The following is a 21,597-nucleotide window of genomic DNA, read 5'->3' as shown; positions in this document are numbered from 1 at the left end:
TTTGAATTGTATTAACAGAAACAAAGTTTCTACATTAGAATTTTGTATTGGGGGGCTATTTATTTCTGAGTTTGGGGATTTTATGTATTTCTATATACCTGCTTCATTTTATGACTGAATTACACAAAGGCCAACACGATTTACAAATTAAGAATTAGTAATGCTGTTTTAAAATACCACTAAGGGTTTGTGGAATTAATGTAATATACCTGTTTTAAGCCATTTTAAGAACTATTGGTCATAGTGAAATACAACTGTTGTTAAAATTAAAATGAAAAAGAAGAAATGCTATGCCTGCGAATGACCTCTCATGTTAAAGCAATTATGTTCTAGGTAAAACTCTGAATTAATGGTGTGGATTTGATAGTCTGAGCAGTCCTGGCCGTATGTAGGCACAAAAGAGTCAAGATTCTGTCCATGTGTAATCAGTACAAATGTGTACTCCTTGGATAACCTTTATTTAGTTCTGACAAGCTGAGAAGTACAAAAGCTTTACTATTTTTGTGTATAACTGTGTATGGTGGGTAGGTGTATGCTCTGGAGAAGCTGCTCCATCTCCAATAACCTGTGATAAATAACCTAAAGAATAAAAATTTTCAGCTCCCCTGAAATTGCTGAAAGACTAACTGGCAAAAAAAAGATAAAAGAATGTAAAGGTATGCACACAGGATGATAAATGTAACTGGAACCAATGGATAAGGAGGCCTACAGTGATTTTTTAGGAAATCATATAACAAGAAACAACAGTGCATACACAAAGAAAAGCTCAAGGAAAAGTCACTTTTAATATCGAAGCATTCCGTGAACACAACCACCAGAGACCCCTCTTAATAAACCTCCAGCACCATAAACTTCCAGTAAGAGGTGGATGCATGCAAATTAGTTCTAGAAAAATGAGATTTATATATTAAATAAGAAACACGTTTTAATGAATATGTATAGTTTTAATGAATAAAAACCCTGTTGTAAAGTCTCGCTCCACACACAGAATAAATAAAGATCCACTGTGTCCTGCACAAATAAAGAATGTCTGCTTTCTAAGACTTCAAATTGTGTTAGAAAGTTTATTTCAGCCAACTTCGCTATCATCTGACAAACCCAGCATTTAGCAACTTTTAATTTTGCTGCACATTTTTCCTGTAAAAATAAAGTGCTGCTGTCAGACCCGTGCGATCCCTGCTGCAGGAATTCGTTCCACAGCCATCCAGAGAGAGTGGCCTGAAAACGAGGGGCGCTGGAGCACTCGGGACTCCACTTTGGGGGAGAAAACTGAGCTCCAGCCTGCAGCTCCAAAGCCGGAGCTGACCTGCACTGCTCCGGGGTGAACACGGCCCATGGCCGGCAGAGCATCACATCATCCATGCTCTGGGGATGTTTAGGCTAACAGAATCATTCCAGGACCAACACTCTGAACCCGGATCAGAGCGTTTCTCGGACCGGTCACCGAGGGAGTCACATGCGGAGGGGCCTCAACCAGCGGCCCGGAGCCGGCCCGAGTGTCCCCCCGGTCACCGCGGTATTCGGTCCCACGGGCCAGAGGTGACCGTGGCACTTCCCCTCCCGACGGGGCCGCGGATGCCCCGCCGGGCCCGGCCCTCCCCTCCCCGTGCCCCGGGCAGTGCGGGTGCCCCGAGCGCTCCGTGAGGGCCGCCCCGGCGCCGGCGCCACCGTTCCGGGCGGGCTCCCCCACACCCCGCCCGCCGCTCCGTGGGTTTCCCGTCCCGGGCCGCCGCAGCGGGATGGCGCCGGGGCTGCTGGACCTGGTGAACTTGACAACCTGGGCCGTCTGTGCCGTGATCAAGCTGCCGCAGCTGGTGGCGGTGTTGCAGGCGGGCTCGGCGTGGGGACTCAGCGTGGGCAGCCTCCTCCTGGAGCTGGCCGGGTAAGGCGGCGGGGGCACACGGGGACTGCGGCGGGACCGGCCGCTGTAGCCGCGGGTCCCCTCGGCCGGGGGTGCGGGACTCTGGGGCTGCTGCGGCAGCCAGGGATTAATTCCTTCGTCCGCGGCTCAGGTCAGGCGTCAGGGTAAGCTGAAGGGCGGCGAGCAGACCCCGCTCCCTCGGTGTCACATCGCCCACCCTGGAGCTCAGGACCAGCCCCGCCAGCTGAACCCACAGAGCCTTTCGGGCAGGAACTTCCTGTTTTAGTAATTCCGCGTTGCCGTTTAAAGGGAAACTCGGCTTTTTTAACTTGCCCGAAACAATCCCGGGCCACCCATGTCGGTGGATATAGCAGCTGCAGAGGGTGTAAGCCGCGTGTTTAGGTCATTCCGTGGCTCGTGTGCCCTGTTGTGCAGGTAGTTGTACTCGTCAGACAGGCTTCCCTCGCCGAATCAGTAAGACTTAAATAATTCCTTAAGAAAATTACAAGCCGTGTCAAACTCCAAGGACTTGTGAGCCTGTAATAAGCTTAAATGGGCTAGGCTTATTAAATCTTGCTTAAAGAGGATTGTTTGAAACGAGAAATAAATAAACTCCGTGTGTGCACGGTCAGGCGTAAGTACAAGTGAGAGAAAATACCTTGAAGAGCCCTGCGTTGTCCGAAGTGAGGGATGGAGGTGGGCAGAACATCCAGCCGGATGGCTGCCAGCTCCCTGCACCAAGCTAGGAAAGGGGGTTTTATTCAGAAAAATCCCCTCACAAAACCGGCGTGGTGTTTCTGAAGGTGCCTGTGCCGTGTGTCCTGGCAGGGCCGCAGCTCAGGTGTACAGACACCTCTCCAGTGGACCTGTGCAGAATCCCCTCAGCCTCCGCTGCGGCCGCTCCCCGCCCGCCTCTCCCTACAGCACTGAACCCCTGTTGTTGCTGTTTACCCTTAACACACCTCAGAGTAAATTAAGCAAATTGGAGTTCCAGCAGAGAAAACTGAGCCCACAGCCCCAGACAAAAAGCGGTGGCAGCACTTTATCATTCGTGTGCATTGGTATGCATTAAAAAGGCTTTGTAAGTAATGTTCGAGATGAGCATTGGAGAAACTGGAAATGTCTCCTCAGCACCTGTGTGAGAACCACGGTGCCCACACCACTGCAGGTTCTGATCTACTTTGAAACATTTATTGTGACTGTTTGTATATTTAGTAGACTATTTATCCTTCTACCTTTAAAGACTTTGAATCCAGTTGCAGGGAGCAGTGTGAGCAGTGTGACTAACAGTACAAGCTGGCCTGGTTCTGTGAAATCAACATGGATGACCAGGAGAGGAGTGACACAGAAACATGGTGCTGATGGCCAGGAGTCTAATTTGACTCTATATCAAATAGCACTTCTAGGAAATTCAGATATTTAAATTCTGAATACTGTAAAAGCCAGTTTCTTACAAGGCAGGCAGTTCCTTTTGCCATTTTTCTACACCAGAAACCATAATTTTTTTCTTATGTAAAACTGCCCTAAGAGTCTTTTCTGTTTTCTATACAGCTTTGAATTTTCTATCTACCCCCATGGACTTGCAGGGGGGTTGGAAGTACAGAAAACATAATAAAAGTTCAATTCCTTTTAGGTACTATATTGTGGAATGTCACGAAGGAAAATTGCCATTGTTTGGTGTACTTGGAAACAGACTCTCAGTCTGACCAGTAGAGCTACACGGGGCAATCTCATAGCAGTATAGTCTAGACAGCTTGGAAGACATTTTCTACCCCTGTAAAACTTGCTTAATGTATAAATTGAACTACAGACATAAATAAAGAAATCAGAGTTATCCTAGAGGTGCCAAGGCTCTTGCAGAGAGAAGGTATCTCCTAGGTCTGGAAGCCTTTATTTCTTTCACATCAGTTATAATTAATAAAATTATGCCTTACAGACTGTGACATACAGACCTCGACACGAAGTGTGGGCAGCTCTCTTCTATCTGAGGGTAACAGAAGTAGAACACAGAATGATCAGGCTTGCTCTGTGTTTGATCAGTTGTTTGATCAGTTTGACAGCAAGGGCTACACTTACATGGAGCCTTTCGGCACCACCAAAACAGTATAAAAGTTGTGAAGGCGTTTTTGTGTCCCTCTGTGCAGTCACATTGTTTTGTATCTCTCTGTTCAGCTTCCTTGTGTTTCTGAGGTACCAGATCTATTATGGTTACCCCCTGGAGACGTACCTGGAGTATCCCATCATCATTGCACAAGGTAATTTTTGCAAGCCCTGTTTTGGAAACGAAATGGGGCTCATTCAGCACTCCAAGGCTCTGCATGTAGGTACAGTGCTCCACTGCAGTGACGCTGGAGTTGGGGGGAAGAGGGAATGAACATCTCACATAAAACTGAATTCTTATAAATTTCATTAAAAGAGCTAGTCAGGTAGAGGAGAAGGACCTAATTATTACACAGAATTGCAGTGTAAACTCATCCTTTATCCGGTGCCTCGACATGGGAGAGAAACATATTAAACACTCCAGACTCTGAGAAAAGCTTCGTTTTGGAGCTTGCATTTTGGTCATCAGTCACATTTGAGAGACAAAAGCTGTAAAGGAGTTTCCACTGACCTCGTGCCCAGTGGAACTGTCTAGGATTGTGTTTGGGTCCCTTCAGTCCCTAATGTGACGAGCCATCTTTTGTTTATTGCAGATGTCATTCTCCTTTTCTGCATTATGCATTTCAGTGGAAAAGCAAAACGAGCTTTGTTCTATGCAGTTGTGTATCCTTTGAAATCTGGGAGGTTTGGTTTATGTGGCTTGTTTGGTAGTTCTTTGCATAGCAGCTATGTCATCATTTCTTGTGTGCGACTACTGAAAATCATTCTCAGGCACCCCTCAACATGTATTCCACATTCATGTGCTGATTTCTGGGATCACAGTAAAATCTCTACAGGAAGTAAGCTTTATATGTTGCTCTGCTTTAGAAGGCTCCCAACTGATAAAGAGTAAACTCAATTCCTAATTTTACATCTTTTCTACAGGGATGCAGAGTAGAAACGACAGATTTTTTTTCTTTGATTCCTACCCATGCAGGTTGTACTTACTACAATGAAGATAGCAGTGTTTGGTGTTTTTTTTAATAGGACTTGGGTTTAAATCTCAAGTCTTTGCTTTGGAGCAGGTTTTGAGAAACTCCAGACACTATTTGACCAAAGACAGTGTGCAAAATAGAACACTTAATGTTTCAACGAGTTCTTAATATGTTTTATCTGGATTGTATAGTCTGTTAAAAAGTTCCAATAAGATTTTTTCCAGATGTTTAAAAAAATCTTACTCCTCAGGCAGTTTTGAGAACTTTGTATCCTATAATTTTCAGTGCTATGAAACTTAACGTAATATAAGATTTTGGGTGGGCTGGTACATGCTAACACTGCACAAGTGGATAATAGACCTGGCCATGGTAAGTGCTGCATGATTATTTGAAATTAGATCTTCATACGAAATTTTTTTTTTTTCTGGAAGTCCATATTAGTGGACTCTCTCATATACATATATATGTCCTTGGAAGAATTCATCATTTAGGTTAGCTTTCAGAATAACCAACCAGTTCTCAGATACAGGTGGTTCTTCTGTGAGTAGCTGGAGAACAACACTGGAAAGAGAGACTCAGGGGGGGAGGGGGGAAAGGTATGTTCTGAGACAAGTTGTTACTTGGTGGTGTCTTAATTAAAACTAGCAAATACTTAAAATGTTGAAATTCTATTACCACTTTAGTCCTAATGTCATAACCCCAACCAATAAACCTTTAACACAAGAGGAAGAGAATAAAGCATGAGTCAAAGCATTTGAAACAGGGATTGTGAAGTATTTATTTTTTCTCCTTTAGTCATACAATTTTGCAAGAAAAGTATAATTTGATAGTGCCTACATAGGTTAAAGATGGTCTTTTCTTAGCAGGAGGGAGTAAAAATGCAGTTGAGATGAACTGGATCTGCTAGTGCCAAAGATGATACAAATGGGGAAAAAAACTTCTAAGCCTTACGCTGATCCTTACTTGCAGCAGAAATCCAGGCATGGCACAAAGGCGTGTTTGGAGTCCTCTCTACCTGCTGCCTTTGCAAAATCCCCTTTAAAAGGGTGACAGAGTGAATAGTGCATTCCTGTTACAATTTTTTCCCTCCAACTGGACTAATTTTCCACACATTCTTGTCAGCGTTCTCATTCCATTATGGTTTGGTTTGCCAGACATAATGGTAACAGATGGTCTGAATCAACTTGCTGTTTAGACTAGGTCAGTCTCATTTTAGCTGACTGCTATAAACATTTTTATGGAGCAGGTTGAGAAGCTTTTTTGTTTCTTTGCTTCTTGTTGTATTTGCCTCTATCAAGCATTTGCCAACAACAGTAGCAACTGTGCTCTTTGACCTTCTTGCTGGGCAGTACCTCATAAATGAGTCCCTCGTTTCTGGCAACTTCCAGTTTTTGCTTCACTGTTCTTACTAAGCCGAAGCACTTGAGTTGCCAAATACTGGAAAAGTGTTGATTCTTTTTAATTCTAAATGAAAAAGCTGCTCCTATTCAGATAATACAGTGGCAGAGGTAGAGATTCTCTCTCTTTTTAACCTGCTTTTCAGAATCTGTGCACATTTGTCAGTGCAGCCAGTAAGCTTGTTCAGCTGCAGCATCTCTGGCAGACCAAAGACTCTGGACAAGCGAGCGCCCTGACCTGGGGCATGTCTGCATACACCTGTGCAAGTAAGCTACAGACAACTTGGTGTGAAGTACTGAGTTCTCCTAATGCCTCTTTTCTTAGGTCTTTACTCAATCATAGTAGGTAAAGATCTTGCCTTAGTTTCCCTCAGTGCCAACTCCTGGGACTCAGATACCACAGTCTCTTGAAAACAAGTTTTATCTTTGACACCAATGATAAAAAACAATGACTTGAAGTGTGAATATGGCCAAGGGAAGCTGAGTAGAAATAAATGAAAGGCTGTCTTTATGAGGAAAAGATTTCCATGTTCTATGATTTAATGAAGTTACTAATGATCCAGCATGAAAAGGTGCTAAAATTTCAGGTATACAATCAGACAATGCTACTTTTGAAAAGCTGTCTACAAATAAATACACACTTAATGCTAAATACCTTTAAATATGGCTACTTGTAATTAGATTTATTGACAGAGAATTTATGAACAGTCATTTGTGGAGTTCCTGTGGCAATTCCCCAGTGGTCTGCATGAACAGTTCTACAGCTGTTTGTCAGAAGTGCCTTTCTCATCTTCACAAAACTTGCTTAAAATATTCTCACTATAAAACACAGTGATGCTGGATCTATTTCTACATGAAAAAAAGTCAATATGGTATGTTTTCTGAGTAATGGCAGCAAACTTTGTAAGTGCTTTTAGTCTGCTACAAGTGTGAAATAATTAACATTTAGGTTCATGGTGAGAGGGGAAGCTGAATTCCATGTATTTGCAAAGCCTGAAGGCACATGTAACATTCACAATGGTTAAGTCATGCTATCTCATCTGTGGGTGTAGTACTGAAGGAGGGGCTGAACAGAAAGAAAAGCAGTAAACTGACCACATCCAATCTAGCGTGATAGATATAAAAATTCTAATTGTATCTGTGATTTTCTCATTAAAAAAGACCCTTAATACATTGTTGGTCAGTTTGAGAGCTTGATCTCTGAAGCTAGAGAGTGGTAAAGAGTGGATGCACTAAAAGTGGGAATGTGTGCAGTGTATATTTTCATGCAAGAATATCCTCTGTTGAAAAATAGGTATTTCATAATTTTTTTTAAAGTACAAATGTGTTCCACTAATCAGAATTCATTCAATTTACAGCAAGGATTATTACAACTGTAATGACTACGAATGATCTCGCAGGTGAGTGAAGTGTGGAATTCTCGGCCTTTCCAAGGGAACAGTTGTCACAGTAGTTTTTAGTTGTTTTGTAAAACAGCTAGAAGGTCTCAGAAGAACAAACCATGAATGTGGTAGGTTAGCATGGTGAGGGCAGGAGTTAAACAGGATTACAAATCAGGCAAAGACATCAAGAAAAAAAATAAAACCAAAAAACTGCTTACGCTTGTCACATGGTACAACTGGTCCAAAAGTCTTTTTTTTTCTTTTTCTCAAAAGGCAAAAGCACTACAAAATTAATTCTAAAAATAGCAGAATAAATCATTAAAATATTTACTATTTTAATAAATAAATGTAGTAAAATGCTACTTTAAAAATCTGTAGTAATTGAATGAGATTTTCAAATAATAAGTATTTCTGTTTCTTATTGACAACTTTGTAAATGAAAGAATTCTTCTAGAAAACTAAAGTTCAGCTTAGTATGTGAATAGTTTTAGGTCCAACATTCAGAAAGTTTATGGCAGGCTAAAAATGAAATGGTAGGCTGATAAGAAACTCAAAAAACCTGACTTAAAATATATAATTTGCAGCAAATTATAAGGCAGATTTATTTAACAGCTTCTTACCATCCTGAGAAAACTGCAAGAGCTAGGAAGTGTCACAGATTTTTCAATACATAGTTCAAAATCAAGACTTGGTAGATGCAAGAACAGTAACAAAATCCCTTTGTACTTTATCTGGTGGTTCCTTGTTCTTGTTCAAAACTGCTATTTCATCAGAAGCATCATTTGAATGGATTTTGTACTTTTTAAGCAGCCCAGTAAAGCTGTAGCTTTACAAGCATTTCAAATGTCTCTTTCACTGGAAAAGGAAGTCCCATTTCAGGCCTACATTTCCACCCCAGTGCTTGCTGCTTTTCCTTTGCCAAAGTAAGGAGTTCGTGGGGTTGTGCAGTTAACTGGGTCACCAAAAATTTGGCAAAATGCACAGGCAGGGATTTAGTCAGGATCAGGTACTGAGCCCACGTCACCCACAACTGCACATTACAGTGAGGGGGAGGGAGAGGTCCCTGTGGGGAGGGAGGAAACACCAGGAAAGCAAAGCTGGCGCTGGGTAAAGCTGCTGTTTAAAATACAGCACCATCCACTCTGGAAGATGGAAGGGCCAGCAGCAGACATTGATGCTGTGCTGCTCTAATGGAAAATGTTTCCAGTTGCAACACTGAACACATCCACACCTATGAAACTGTCAGATATCACATAATTCTGAAACAAAGTTTTGTGTACATTTCTGTGAACATGCCACGTACCAAATGGACATGAGACATACCTGCACTTCAAATACCTTCTCACAGGCAGAGGTACTATGCTGTTATGGTTTTTAAAGAAGCTGAGTTAACCCAGGTACTGAAAAACTGCTTTTTTGTAAGTTGTCAGATTTTCTGTCACTAAAATCTAACAGATACAAGTATTTCCTGTCTTCTCAAAGTCTAAACTTAAGAGATGGCAGTAGAGAGTAGTTCCTTTATTATAAACAACACGTGCAGCTATAAAAGACATGTGAGCTGTGACTCTGAATTTAACTTTTGGTGTAAATATAAATTTATACGAGGCTAGTCATGCTTGTACTATTCTGGTTACAAAAGAATTAAAGGTACTGCAGTGTATAAATTTGAGCAATCGCTGAAAGTGATCAAGTGCTAACTGCTCTTTCCTCTTGGATTCATGCTCAGAATGTGTGGGTTCCTGAATATGGTAATTGAAACTAATTGGCTGAAAAGAGTTTCAGAATGTGAACCAGCCTGTCTGTATACCAGCAAGTTTACAAACCAGTGTTGTAACAGCAGTTGATTTTTTTTATTTATGCTTACAATATTTTTTTTCCCTTTTAGTTCTCATCCGTTTCATAATCATGCTCATTCTCAATATTTGGGTCACAGCCACAATCCTGCAGTACAGCAAGACTAAAAAGACTGATTAGAAGACACTCATCAGCACACATATCATTACCATGAAATAAAATACACTTAAGCTTAAAGAATTTAAGAATTCCTCAAAGATTGAGGAAGCTTTCTCTAATATTTACTCTTTAGCATACTTATTTGCTATTTACAGGACTTACAGGCTTGCAGTATAGTACATTCATGCTTACTTTCTCTTAGAAATAATTCTGATAAGATACTTAATTTAAGCAGCATATTTTTATTGGTCATTTCAGACAAGTTTCACTGATGCCACATTTTCTCTGGATTGTTTTACTACAAGGTATTTCATAATTAGATGTATATATATTCTGGTATCACTTCAGTACTTTCTGGTTACATAGAAGCAATTTTCTTCAATTATACATGATCAATTTTTCACCAACATACTGACTCATCCTTCTGCTGCAAGACTGAAAAACCACAACAGATGTTTGTCGTCTTCTTGCAAGCAACTCAGTTCAACATAACTGTCTGTATTTTAGGATGAAGAAAATCTGAATCAACGCCCAATCCAGAATAAGGTTCTAAATGTCTTTTACTAAGTCACAAGTCCAGTTGGGATTGTAGCACTTACATGCAACACTTAAATAGTACAATTTATACAGCTGATACAGGATACCCATAGTCACTTTCTTCAGTATACCCAGTTTTTTATCAGATAAGAGCAAAAACTCAACTATGAATTCTTCTTTTTCAACCTGAGCTCTCATTCACTGAACATACTGTTTTGGGAACAGCAGGGACTAGAATGTATGGGAATTAATGAAACTGTGACCAACAGTTAAAAATGTTGTTCAAGCAAAAGTTCCTGGAACAATACCCAGAGTTCCCAGACACCATCCATACTGACAGTGACATGTGCACCTTGATGCATCTCAGCAGACTCATCTCCCATGGCTGTCAGGTTTTGGTGATACTGTTCTGTGGTTCATGAATTTTTAACCTGTCAGTGCTAAGTGTGTTGAAGAACATAGATTTCACTTAAACTTTTACTTCAGAAATTCTGATCCATTTGTAGTACTTACACTAAAAAAGGGGAAAGGATACTCTTGACAACTATTAACAGGGGATTTTGGTTTTGGAGGTACTGCCTTCACAGCCAAAAGTTACATTAGTAATCATATAGCTTGCCTTAATTTCTCATTACATTCTCCAAAATTAAAAGATACATTTCAAAAGAGTTCTTACAGTATTCTGTTGATTAGCATTTAAAAACCAAGGCACCCTTGAACCCAACACCCTTGAAAACTATGGGAGGACTGCATTGACTACATTTGAAGCAGGTTTTCTTTGAAACATTCTAAATTGTGTGACGGCTGTGGAGCAAAGAGATCTGCAAAAGGAGATGTTTCTGGCAGGGAACACGCAGCAACTGGAGTGGGGCCTTCACCATCAGAAAACAGCTGCTTCGTGCACTCTAAATTTTAGTGGGAAGGGCTGGGAAGAGATGTTGTCTGTGGGCACTGATTTCAAGTATCCCACATTATTGAGAACAAGTCAAAGATGAGCATTTTTTACTGCTCCAATAAAATGGATAAATCTTTCTATGTTGGTTGAAAGATTAATTGTAAACATTCTGATTTTACTAAAGCTATGTAAAGTATCTCAAGTGGTCTAAATAGTGGCAGGTGGCATGTGATACATTTTCCAGGTGATATTAATAAATACTATTCTTCAAGATTGATAGTGTCATTCTTACAGTTAATTTTCATTGCATTTGAGTTTTTATTCTGTTTCCATATATGGAGAGAAACTTAAATATTCATTACAGGCCATAAATGGGCAGCTTTCACCTTAACACTTGAAGCATAGGTTGAATATTGACCTGCCAAATGCTAAAGAGCTTCAGCATCTTAAAATGAAAAAAGCCACACTTGCTTTTTAACTAAAGCTTTTTCTTGATAGAGAAAGATTTGTATGGAGTCCAAACCTCTTCTGTCATTGACATCTTTCATACTCCTGAGTGATGCTGTAGCAAAGTGAAGCTGCTCCATTTCTGGTTTGAGAATCAGCACCTCAAATTGTTTTTTTATCATAAAATACTGAAAATGCATTTAAGAACAGTTCTTAATAGGTTACTTAACATATTTTGAATAAATCACCTTAGAAACCTAGGGGGAAAAAAAGATTGAGGAAAACAAACAAAGCTGGGTAATTCATGAGCTTAAGGTAAAGTAATTTTGTGGACTTGGAAAGCTGGACCATGAGTTCTCATTCAATCTGCAAGAGATATGGAACAAATCAGAAAGCAGCAGTAAATAGTTTTACACACTTTTTCCCCGATCAGAGAGTAACTTCTTTCACTTTCATAAACAGATGCACACTCAAGTTCCAGGCAAGCCCCACGAAAGCGCAGACCCTGTGCTTTCCAGTAGGTAAAGAATAATCTTCTCAGTGGCTGGATTAAAGGCAACAGCTTTAGACAAATACATAGGCAGGATAAATCTTGTTAAACTTGTCATTCACCAGTAGGGGGGCAGACACAAGGAGGGTGTTTGCTGCATAATGCTGCAGCTGGGCAAAAGCAGGCAGAGAAGGCATCTTGGATTTATGGCAGTGGGTGTAAGCCGGTAAGCAACTCTTACCCACAGGGCTGGAAGTAATACAACTCCATTCACAGATGCTGTACAAGTGTGGAATTACACACTCGGTGTCTAATGGCACCAGTTCACAACACGCTCATGAGGTAACACAGCCTGTCCTGCCCTGGCTGACAAAGTGTGGGTCCTGTCGGGGCTTTCAGAAACTTTGAGTTTCCTTGCCGGTGAAAAGACAAGATCTGAATTCCAGTACAGTCCACTGAATAACCCCAAATACTCCAGCAGTGGAGATGATGAACTGTGACTGGATTTGGCAAGAGGTAAGCTACAAGCTCACTTCAGCTTGAGAGAAAAACATTTACCGTGAGATTTACTATCGAAAGAATGAGGATGTGAGTCCAGAGACAGCAGGCTGCAGGTCTGACAGTGAGGATGTGGACAGTAGAAGATACATATAGTTTATTTTTTCTAGACTGTCCTCAGTGAACAGAACACTAAACACAAATGCAAAACCATCCTGTCCCCACTCTATGGGCCTCCCTAACACTGGGCATTCTGTGTGAAGTGGACACAGATGTCTTTCCTTGTGCTGCTCCAATCCAGCAAGGGATGCTATTGCTTGGCCTGCTCAGGAGCTTCTGTCGCTGCCTTACACTGTACACGTGGCTGCTCCCAATCCTGGCTCTGCTCATCTGATCTACTGAAACAGGAGACAAAGGAGTGGTGGGGAGGCAGCGACACCCCCCAACTGCTGCAGATCCAGAGATGGATTTTAGTGTAGTTTGACTCTGGACAAAGTAATTCACAACTATCTGGTCCCAATCTTATAGAATGCCTTCATTCAGTTCTTTAAATGAGGTAAAATTACTCTTCCTCCACCAAACAATCCTTATCCATTTAGTGACATATGTAATAGGGGGAAAATAAAAAAAGGGAATAACAGCTGAGTCCACATGAGGAACTATTAGAAATGAAAAGCTCCACAGATGTGGAGATAACTGAAATGAGGTAGTTTCCCAGCCCTGTATTTTCCCTGATGATAAATAGTAATTACTTCCCTTCAAATTTTCTTCAGCCTGGTTTGTTCCACTCTCTTCCAAATTCTTCCATATTTGACATTCATATTTATGTATGAAGCAGAACATGAAATGTTGCCTTCATCACTAATAATGGTCTAAGGACGTCTCAGTTTGGAAGGTGAGAAAGCTGAAAAAAAAGATCTTAAAATAGGATGTTATACAGTTCTTGGTTTGTACTGAATTTAATTTGCTTGATTTTGAGCCAGAGTTCTCCAGGACACTTCAGAATTCTCAACAATGACAGCTGTTGAGGTCAAACAGGTGCCTCGGAACCACAGTGAACATCACCGTAAGAATCTGACAGATTATCACTTGTGATGGAGCCAATTGCAAGACCTTGCCAGCCTCACAGACCTGAGGTGATATGACCTGAGGTGTTTCCTGCCTAATGGCAAGAAGGACATACAGACATTTTCAAGTTAAAGGTGTCAGCTATTCCATTCTACATTGGAAGTGGTTTGGGGCAACCACCTCTGTATTGCAAAAAAATCCAATCTTTGGGCTGGGGTAAAATAAGAGACTTTTTACATGATAGTTTTGATGAAATTTAACTGGGGATACCTGAAGGACAGTTTAAATAATTGCCACAATTTTGTTCATACCCTGTTTTGTTTCATTATTTAATCTTAGAACTGTCTTAAATTGTCAGAAGCCTAAACAATCTTAGAACTGTCTTAAATTGTCAGAAGCCTAAACAGCTAATTCTGCACATTATCAGATGTGGTATCACATCTGTCAAGTATCCTGGTAAATGATGCAACCTGCACCAGCCTAAAATGTGACAAGGTAAGTTAGCTAATGATGATTCTGATTCAAACTGAGTAGTAACATTGGCTCCATGCTGAAAATCAGTTCTACTTACCACCTTATTATAACTGCAAGTCATCTGTGCATATGCCTGCTCTGGGATGTACAAGATTTCTGCTTTGCAATGTGGCAGCTTTGGCCAGCAGTACCAAGACTCATACTATATGAAAATCGTGAATGGAAGAACACACACCCTGTGCCTCAGTGTTGTCTCTGACATGTAGATCATGACTCTAACGAAGCACAAATTGAGCTTCTGTAAAGCATATTTTAAACACTTAATTACTGTGAAGACATTCTTTCACCTTCAAACAGCTGATTGTATAGAGATTCCTGTATACAGACTGGTCTGACTTTCAAGAGTGTCACTTATCTTGTGAGATTTTTTTTCCATGAAATGCACTGTCAGCACAACTTACAGTCCTCATGGACCCTCTGAGCTTGAGGGTATTTTTCTCTCTTAGCTTTGTTGGTTTTTTTAAGTTTCCACAAATGCCCACCTTCCAGTAATATAACTCCCATTGCTGTAGCTCAGAACAGCATACAGAGCATGCAGGGGAGCCTCCCTCCCACGGCTCCAGAGTGGACTGAAGGCTACGCAGATCCTACCGAATTGCAGTGGCCCCCAGGAAGCAGGGGTTGTAATATGCTGGAAAACATCATGCAGACATGTGAGACCATGGGATCCACCAAGCAGATGCAAGTCCTGAAGCTGCAGCCAGACCTGCACCCAGCTGCAAGACCTGCTCCAAGAGCCTACTGGAAAATGGAACTTCTGAGGTCAAAGACAATGCAGGGCGAGCAGATATGAAACAGGGCTCAGATGGTGGGGTGCCCAGCTCCTTCAGTCTTAAAAATAATGTGGGATTTAATACCTCAGGTAACTCCAAAAAAGTTTCTACCAGACCACTTGCTAATAAAAAGTAGCACATATCTGAGGCAATTCAGTGCCTCAAGTCTAAGCAGTTGGTGATCCAAAGGAAAAGAGGACTGGCAGTGGTATCACAAGCCTGATGTACTTATCGCTGTATAGCCATGCTTACCAAGTGGTGCAAGAGTGTCCTGGGCAAAAAACCACCCCAAACAGTAATGACAAATGACAAGAACTGGATGACCTATAAGGCCTATAAGGACAATATAAGACTATGCATAGAAGCAGAGTCACATCTCTGAACACTGAAAGCCTAGACCTCAATATGGGGTGGTAGAACTCAAGCATCCCATGCACCTGTTTTGGCTGTGAAAGCATTTCTATGCAGCTCCTCCAACAACCAGGTAGGGGCTGCAGGGACATGAAATTACTGCACTCTCTGCCCTTTCTTTTCAGGGTGGCAATGTGTCTTTCCAGATTTCTTTAAGGTTTCAGGACTACATACACTCGTTACCTGAAATTTCGTTACCTTTCATTTCGTTGACTTTCATTTTGAAAAATCACTTTAATCCTGCAGCTTCTACAAGATTATTGGAGCAAAAGCAGCTTGTGTTGGTTTAACACAGCCTGGTTTTTTGTGGGGACAGGAGAGAAGCTGCTTGAAACTTCTATGTTCGGCACAGAGCCAATCGCTGAAGGCTCTGACGATGGGCGGGTTACTAGCCCAATTAGACTAGTAATGCCTCTGTGATGACATATTTAAGAAAGGAAGAAGCATGGGAAGCTATTTTTTTTCCTTCTCCTGAGGGGTGGTGAGGCGGCTGCTGGTGCCCATCCCAGTGGGGCCATGTGGCCAGAGCCCTCCCGAGGCCGGGACCACGCAGCCGGGGCCCTCCCGAGGCCAGAGCCACCCATGCAGTGCCCATGAGGACCACGCGGCCGGGGCTGGCCATGTGGTGCCGGCAGGGACCACGTGGCCAGCAGCGAGAGACATGGTGAGCAATTCCCCAATGTGGAGCCCCGACGAGATCAACCTCTCAACTGCAACTTACAGACACCAACTTTCTTCCAAGTCAGAAAAAAAAGAAAAGTGAGGACACATGAGGAAAATCAACATGGCGGCACCAAGGTCAGTGAAAAAAAGGAGAGGGAGGAGGTGCTCCAAGCACCGGAGCTGAGATTCTCCTGCAAGCCGTGGCGAGGACTATAATACAACAAACTGTTTGCCTGTAATTCATGAGGTGCATGGGGGGATGCAGATACCCATGCACAGCCTGTGAAGAAGACTACTCGCACTGGAGTGTGTGGACACTGAAAAGCTGAGGAACTTGGACAGAGAGAGATGACCCTTGCTGTTAGAGAGCCTTCGCTTCCCAGCTAGAACAGCTCATCCTTAAAAGACTAAACCCCATGAACTAAAATAGCCCACGCTAGGCAGTTGTGGGAAGACTGCTTGGCCCATGGGAGGGACTCACGTTGCAGCAGGTTCAGGCAGGACTGCTGCTTGTGGAAGTTAAAACCACACTAGAAAAGTTTGCAGAGAACTATATCCCATGGGAAGGATCCCACAGCACAGCAGAAGAAACTCCTTTCCTTAAGCATGGTGAGGAAAGATTTTTAAGAAGTGAAATACTGACCAAAACCCCCATGCTTTGTTTCCTTGCGCGGACGGTGGAAAGAGGGAGGGACGGGGAAAGAAAGGTGGTCTGAAAGTTCGCTTTAGTTCTCATTACCCTTTTTACTTTTAATTCTGTTACTAATAAATCTTCTTTATACTATTTAAGTTTTGAACCTAATTTTTCATAAAGTGGTTTTTTTTTTTTTCAATAATCCTTAACTCATGAAGTTTTAAATTCCCCCTCCTCTGCTCAGCTAGCAGAGGAAAATAAGTAGATGGTTTTTTTGTGGGTGCCTGGCACGTAACCAGCATCAAACCACGACACAGCTGCAGTCAAATCCAAGGCTTCACCCTTGCAATATCAAGTAGTAATGTGGCTTTCTTACCTTTAGAGAACAATGCTTCATGCCTACAAAGTGGCAAAGATTCCAAACCCCAATTTGCATGAATAAGACCTGGTAATTAGCATCCCTGTGCCAATAAATTGTTTTCTCTACGTCCTCACTTCTTGGAGCTATGTTTTTACAGTTACAGCTTTTCCATTCATTGCAGTAGTTTCTGAGGGAACTAGGCTGGATGTGTTTTGAGTGTTGTTCTCTGCCACATACATCTCAAGTCAGTAGACTTACTTCTCAGATGAGAATGTCTGAGTATATACACCTGTCCACTTTTTTGGCAACTCCAACAAAGAACACAAATTGTAGTTTCTGAACCACTCCACCAACATCTTTTATGAAGATCCAGAAGACTCCTTCCCACCCTCATGAGGGATGCTTCAAAGCAGCAGGCAAACCCTATGATCCTGGGGATTTTTATAGAACCCTAAATGATTCAGAAGATCATCTTAAAAAATAAGACATAATGTTTTCAATTTAAAGTGCACTATGTGCAGAGATGATCGTTCGTAAAAAACTGTAATGCACTGAAAAGGCACCAAGCCTGTCAGAGGTCATGGAGTGTCTGCATGATGCTTTTAGCCATATGGTTTAGTTTTAGGTACTTATGTACAGAGCAGGGAAGTTGGACTCGATGTTCCTTATAGGTCTCTTCCAACTTGATATATTCTATGATTACATGAAAAAATAAATTTATGATTATTTTAACATGAATGTCAAGGCAAACCTCCAGGAATGTGGAGGAGACTGAAATACTCCAGTTCACTGAACTGGACCTTGTACTGTTACGTTCTTCTGCCTCAAGAATAGAATAAGGAGGTGATTAAGGGTTTTTAGGAGCAATCCAGGTAAGAAGTTTGCTTTCATGTAAGTTCCCCCTTTACACAGCAGCATCCCAAATACAACCTCACAAGCACAGGACAGGTAAAGGCACTTGAGACCAAAATAGATAATCCTCTCCAAGGATGATTCTCTCAAAACTAGATGGGAAACTAATACATTGTAAGATTACAAACAGAAATGCTCAAATTTCTAATGATCACTTGACATGAGAAACTAAAAAGAAACTAAAGAGAAAAAGCATATAATTTCAGTGCCAGCTTTCCTGGCCTTGGTGCCTTCAGAGACCCACTGATGGCCTGCAAAATCTAGGAGGTTCAGTATTTTCACGAGGCAGTAGGAGCTTTAGACACTTGCAGTGGAATTTCAGTCATGTTTTAAATTTGGCCCCTGTCACTGCCAAGATCCTTGAGCCTTTTGCATGTTCTCAAGTCCTACATCGTACTGTGATTCTATGTCATGTTTTTGGTTACAGCATCAGCTGTGCTCAGAAGCACATGAACCACCAGAGCCTTCCTCTAGTTAGAAGCAGACTGGTGCTGGATTGCTGACAGTGCTGGGAGGGGCTGCACTTTGGCAGGAACCACAAGAGGTAGGGAATTGCAGCACACAACTAGGACAGAAGTGGAAATCTCATTGCAGAAAGGTCTTTCTGACACCTGACAAGGTAACTCTGATGCGGTCTGCCTGTCCTGTGCTGGTGAGCTCTTGGACTGGGGACTAAGAAGCAACTTCCCTACAAGTGCCTTGAGCTTCTGGCTCCAAGTTTGACCCCTGATTTTTCCAGAAGATTAATCTGCAGCTTGGCTATGCTACTTGTTTATTCTTGTGAGACAAAAAGAGTTGCAATGAGAGAATTTTCTATAGATAAGTAATTCAGGCCATAAAAATGTCCTGTTTGCTTGGGACAACCCTGTAACAAAAAGAAAGTGTTAAAATATCAGTGGCTTTCAAGAAAAATATTCATTCGTTCATGAATATGCTCTCCTCTCAAAAATGTTGAAAGGTCACCACTGGACAATAAGGAAACAACACAATCTCCAGGAACTAGCATTAAAGAGTTGTTTGCATTTCACAGCAGGATAAGGGAGAAGAACAGAAGAGCAGCTCTGCCTTTTGTGTCCTGGGTACAAAGTGAGGTTCGTGCACCTCAGACCACGGGCCTTGAGGAACCTGTACTAAGTTGGCTCTGCTCTGAGGTAGAGGTCAGAGCACAGGACCCCCAGTGCTCCCCCTTAGCCTGTATTTCTCCATGACACCATCTCAGTGGAGCCTGCTGCATGTACAGCTAATGAACATTTGTACAAGCATAGAATTTATAAACTGTGGCTAGCAAATACTGTAATATAGTACATTTCCTTAAATGTCAGGCTTAGCAGGGCCCCACAGATTCACAGTAAATGAGGGCAAGCCAGGGAGAGAAAGTGCAAAGGATCCAGCCCCGGCAGCGGAGGCGCTGCCAAACAGCTCCCGTGGAGTCTGCACTTCCTCCACACACAAGCTTTGCTCGGCTGCCTTTGGAGCAGCCCTTGCCTTTCCCATATCTGCTGCAGTAGCTATCTCTGTATTTAAATATTTCAATTAATTACCAGCTTCTCAAGTTCAGGAACTATTTTACCTTACTCAAATAGTTTATTTAAAAATATATATATATAATATTCTCCAACTCAGAAAAGGATAGAACTTCCCACAATGTAACATTTTTTTATATATATATATATATATAAAATATTTATGCATTCAGTGAATGGAAACAGTTTTACTGTATACATTTTTAATGTTGTACTCTATGCAAATCTGCATTATCTAAAAATATACCGTACTTCTGTAAATCAAAACAAGCAGGGAAAAACCACTGTTGCTGTGCTCTGGGTTATAATACCTAACAGAGATTATATGGAAGTTTTAGTTTTGAATTTAAGAACTCACAAACAACATTTTACTTTGTGAGTGCATAAACAGGAGACTGAATACATTCTTGCTTTGTTAAGCTGAACTGTAGTAAAGGTTACAAAATGTAAATATATTTATTAATTTTCAGTATTTCAGTGTTTCCAAGTCCACTTTTCATGATAGTGTTAAATAAAACATGGTCCTATCCTTCCAAACATTTCAACACTCTTTTAAAAACAAAAACAAACAAACAAAAATTTAAAGTGAAATGTCCTCCTTCATTGAAGTGTTAGATCATATTTTAAATTACTGCACTCCCACACAATATTTTATATATATATATATTCTAAATATATATATATATTTATATATATATAAAGAGACCAAATAGGAGACTACATTTTTTACTGTCAATATGTTTAACAACGCATACTGTAGTTGTATAAAACATGCATTTTCTGGGATAATTAGGAACACATCATGAATGAGCCCACATAAATTATATTTTTTGTACAACTCCAAGTTAAAAAAAAGAGTCAGATTAAGTGCCTCTGAGGCCCTTTCTTCCCAGCTAACAGTTCTCAAAACACACTACTGAAATATTTATCTATGCCTACAGCTATGTGCTAGAGAACCATATTAAAACTTTAAAATACATCTACAGTATGTTTTACTTTTCTTAAAGTTTGTGACAGTCCTCAGATATTGTGTTGTGAAATGTAAAAATAGTCACAGATCCTTTTATTTTCCAGAAATTAAAAAAAAAAAAAACACAAAACAAAAAAACACATCTAGGAGAGTATGCAAAAACAAGGCAAAATGAAGTTTCATAGCACTTAATGAGGGTTAATATAAGTCAATAACTAGTATTGAGGTTTGTAAAAAGGGCTGAATGAGCAGTTACACGTACAAGCAAATGGTCTGGTAAATCCCATGCTCTCATTGTTTCTGTAACCAACACTTCTCCACCCTTAAAACCAGTCATATACATTCAAAATAGGCTGACACTGATATACTTACTAGGTGTAAAAATAGTGCACTATTTTTTCTGCCACAAAGCAAAATTGCATCCTAAGAGCTGGTAAACTTTCTTTTTCCTTAAATAGAAAGAATGGGCAAAAAAAACTTGAAAAAAGTTTAAATTAAGGCAATTAGACAGGTACAACAGGACTGCCCATGATGATGTAGCTGAAACTAGTATATACTTCAAACCTATACTAGCTGCTGAACACTGACATGCAGCTTCTGATAGATGAGTATGAATGATATGAACTTCAACATTATGGCTTTATACAAGTGCATAGTTGCAACTGCAATAAGTAACGGTATCTGATTAATAAGCATAAAAAAATAAAGTGGAAAGATTTTTAAAACCCTCTTGCAGTATTACAGTACAATATATATACACAGTATAATGGTCACTTCTTACAGATGCAGTCTATATCACTATGGTGGATCTTCCTCCACTTCTACTTGCAGACGTGCTGGTGGCATCTTTACAAAAGCTGAAAAGTCAGTTTCTTCCATTTCAATACTCATTCCTCTCGATCCTTTTATGAAATGTAGTGTATGTGTCTTGCCAAGAAAGCCTTTGTGGAACGGAGTTTAAAAGGTTACCTAACATATCCTTTTACTAATTACCAACCATTCCTCAATTGATCAGTCACTTGGGAGAATACAGGAAAACCCTCAGAGATTAGTAATTTATATTGCAGCAAAAATGTAAACCTCTGATATATAGCACAATCTGTCAGGAAAATATATATTTTTAATATATTTTGGGATATGTTTCAGTCTTGCTGTAATGGGAAGAAAATTATCACCTTGACTGTGTCTGCATTCACGGAAAGCAGTTAGCTGAA

General features: G+C 40.9%; 2 protein-coding genes across 3 annotated transcripts in view; one reads left to right on the top strand and one right to left on the bottom strand.

The window, feature by feature from the left end:
* The first annotated feature begins 1,186 nt into the window (after positions 1 to 1,186).
* Positions 1,187 to 11,372, top strand: SLC66A3 (solute carrier family 66 member 3). Its single transcript, XM_048298887.1, has 7 exons — positions 1,187 to 1,882; positions 4,034 to 4,116; positions 4,555 to 4,624; positions 5,247 to 5,304; positions 6,479 to 6,599; positions 7,691 to 7,732; positions 9,600 to 11,372. The coding sequence occupies exons 1-7, from the start codon at positions 1,740 to 1,742 to the stop codon at positions 9,686 to 9,688; spliced, it is 606 nt and encodes a 201-aa protein (XP_048154844.1). The 5' UTR covers positions 1,187 to 1,739; the 3' UTR covers positions 9,689 to 11,372.
* Positions 9,546 to 21,597, bottom strand: part of ROCK2 (Rho associated coiled-coil containing protein kinase 2) — a 108,544-nt gene continuing 96,492 nt past the window's right edge. Inside the window, exon 32 of one of the 2 annotated variants that reach the window (XM_048298884.1) lies at positions 9,546 to 21,592. In XM_048298884.1, coding sequence (XP_048154841.1) covers positions 21,589 to 21,592 — 4 coding nt within the window. In that variant the 3' untranslated portion in view covers positions 9,546 to 21,588. The remainder of the gene's footprint in view (positions 21,593 to 21,597) is intronic. The other variant, XM_048298883.1, reaches the window with a different exon arrangement.

The sequence above is a fragment of the Corvus hawaiiensis genome, chromosome 3, assembly GCF_020740725.1.
Source record: "Corvus hawaiiensis isolate bCorHaw1 chromosome 3, bCorHaw1.pri.cur, whole genome shotgun sequence".
Lineage (NCBI taxonomy): Eukaryota > Metazoa > Chordata > Aves > Passeriformes > Corvidae > Corvus > Corvus hawaiiensis.
This window is presented reverse-complemented; position numbering and strand designations above follow the sequence as displayed.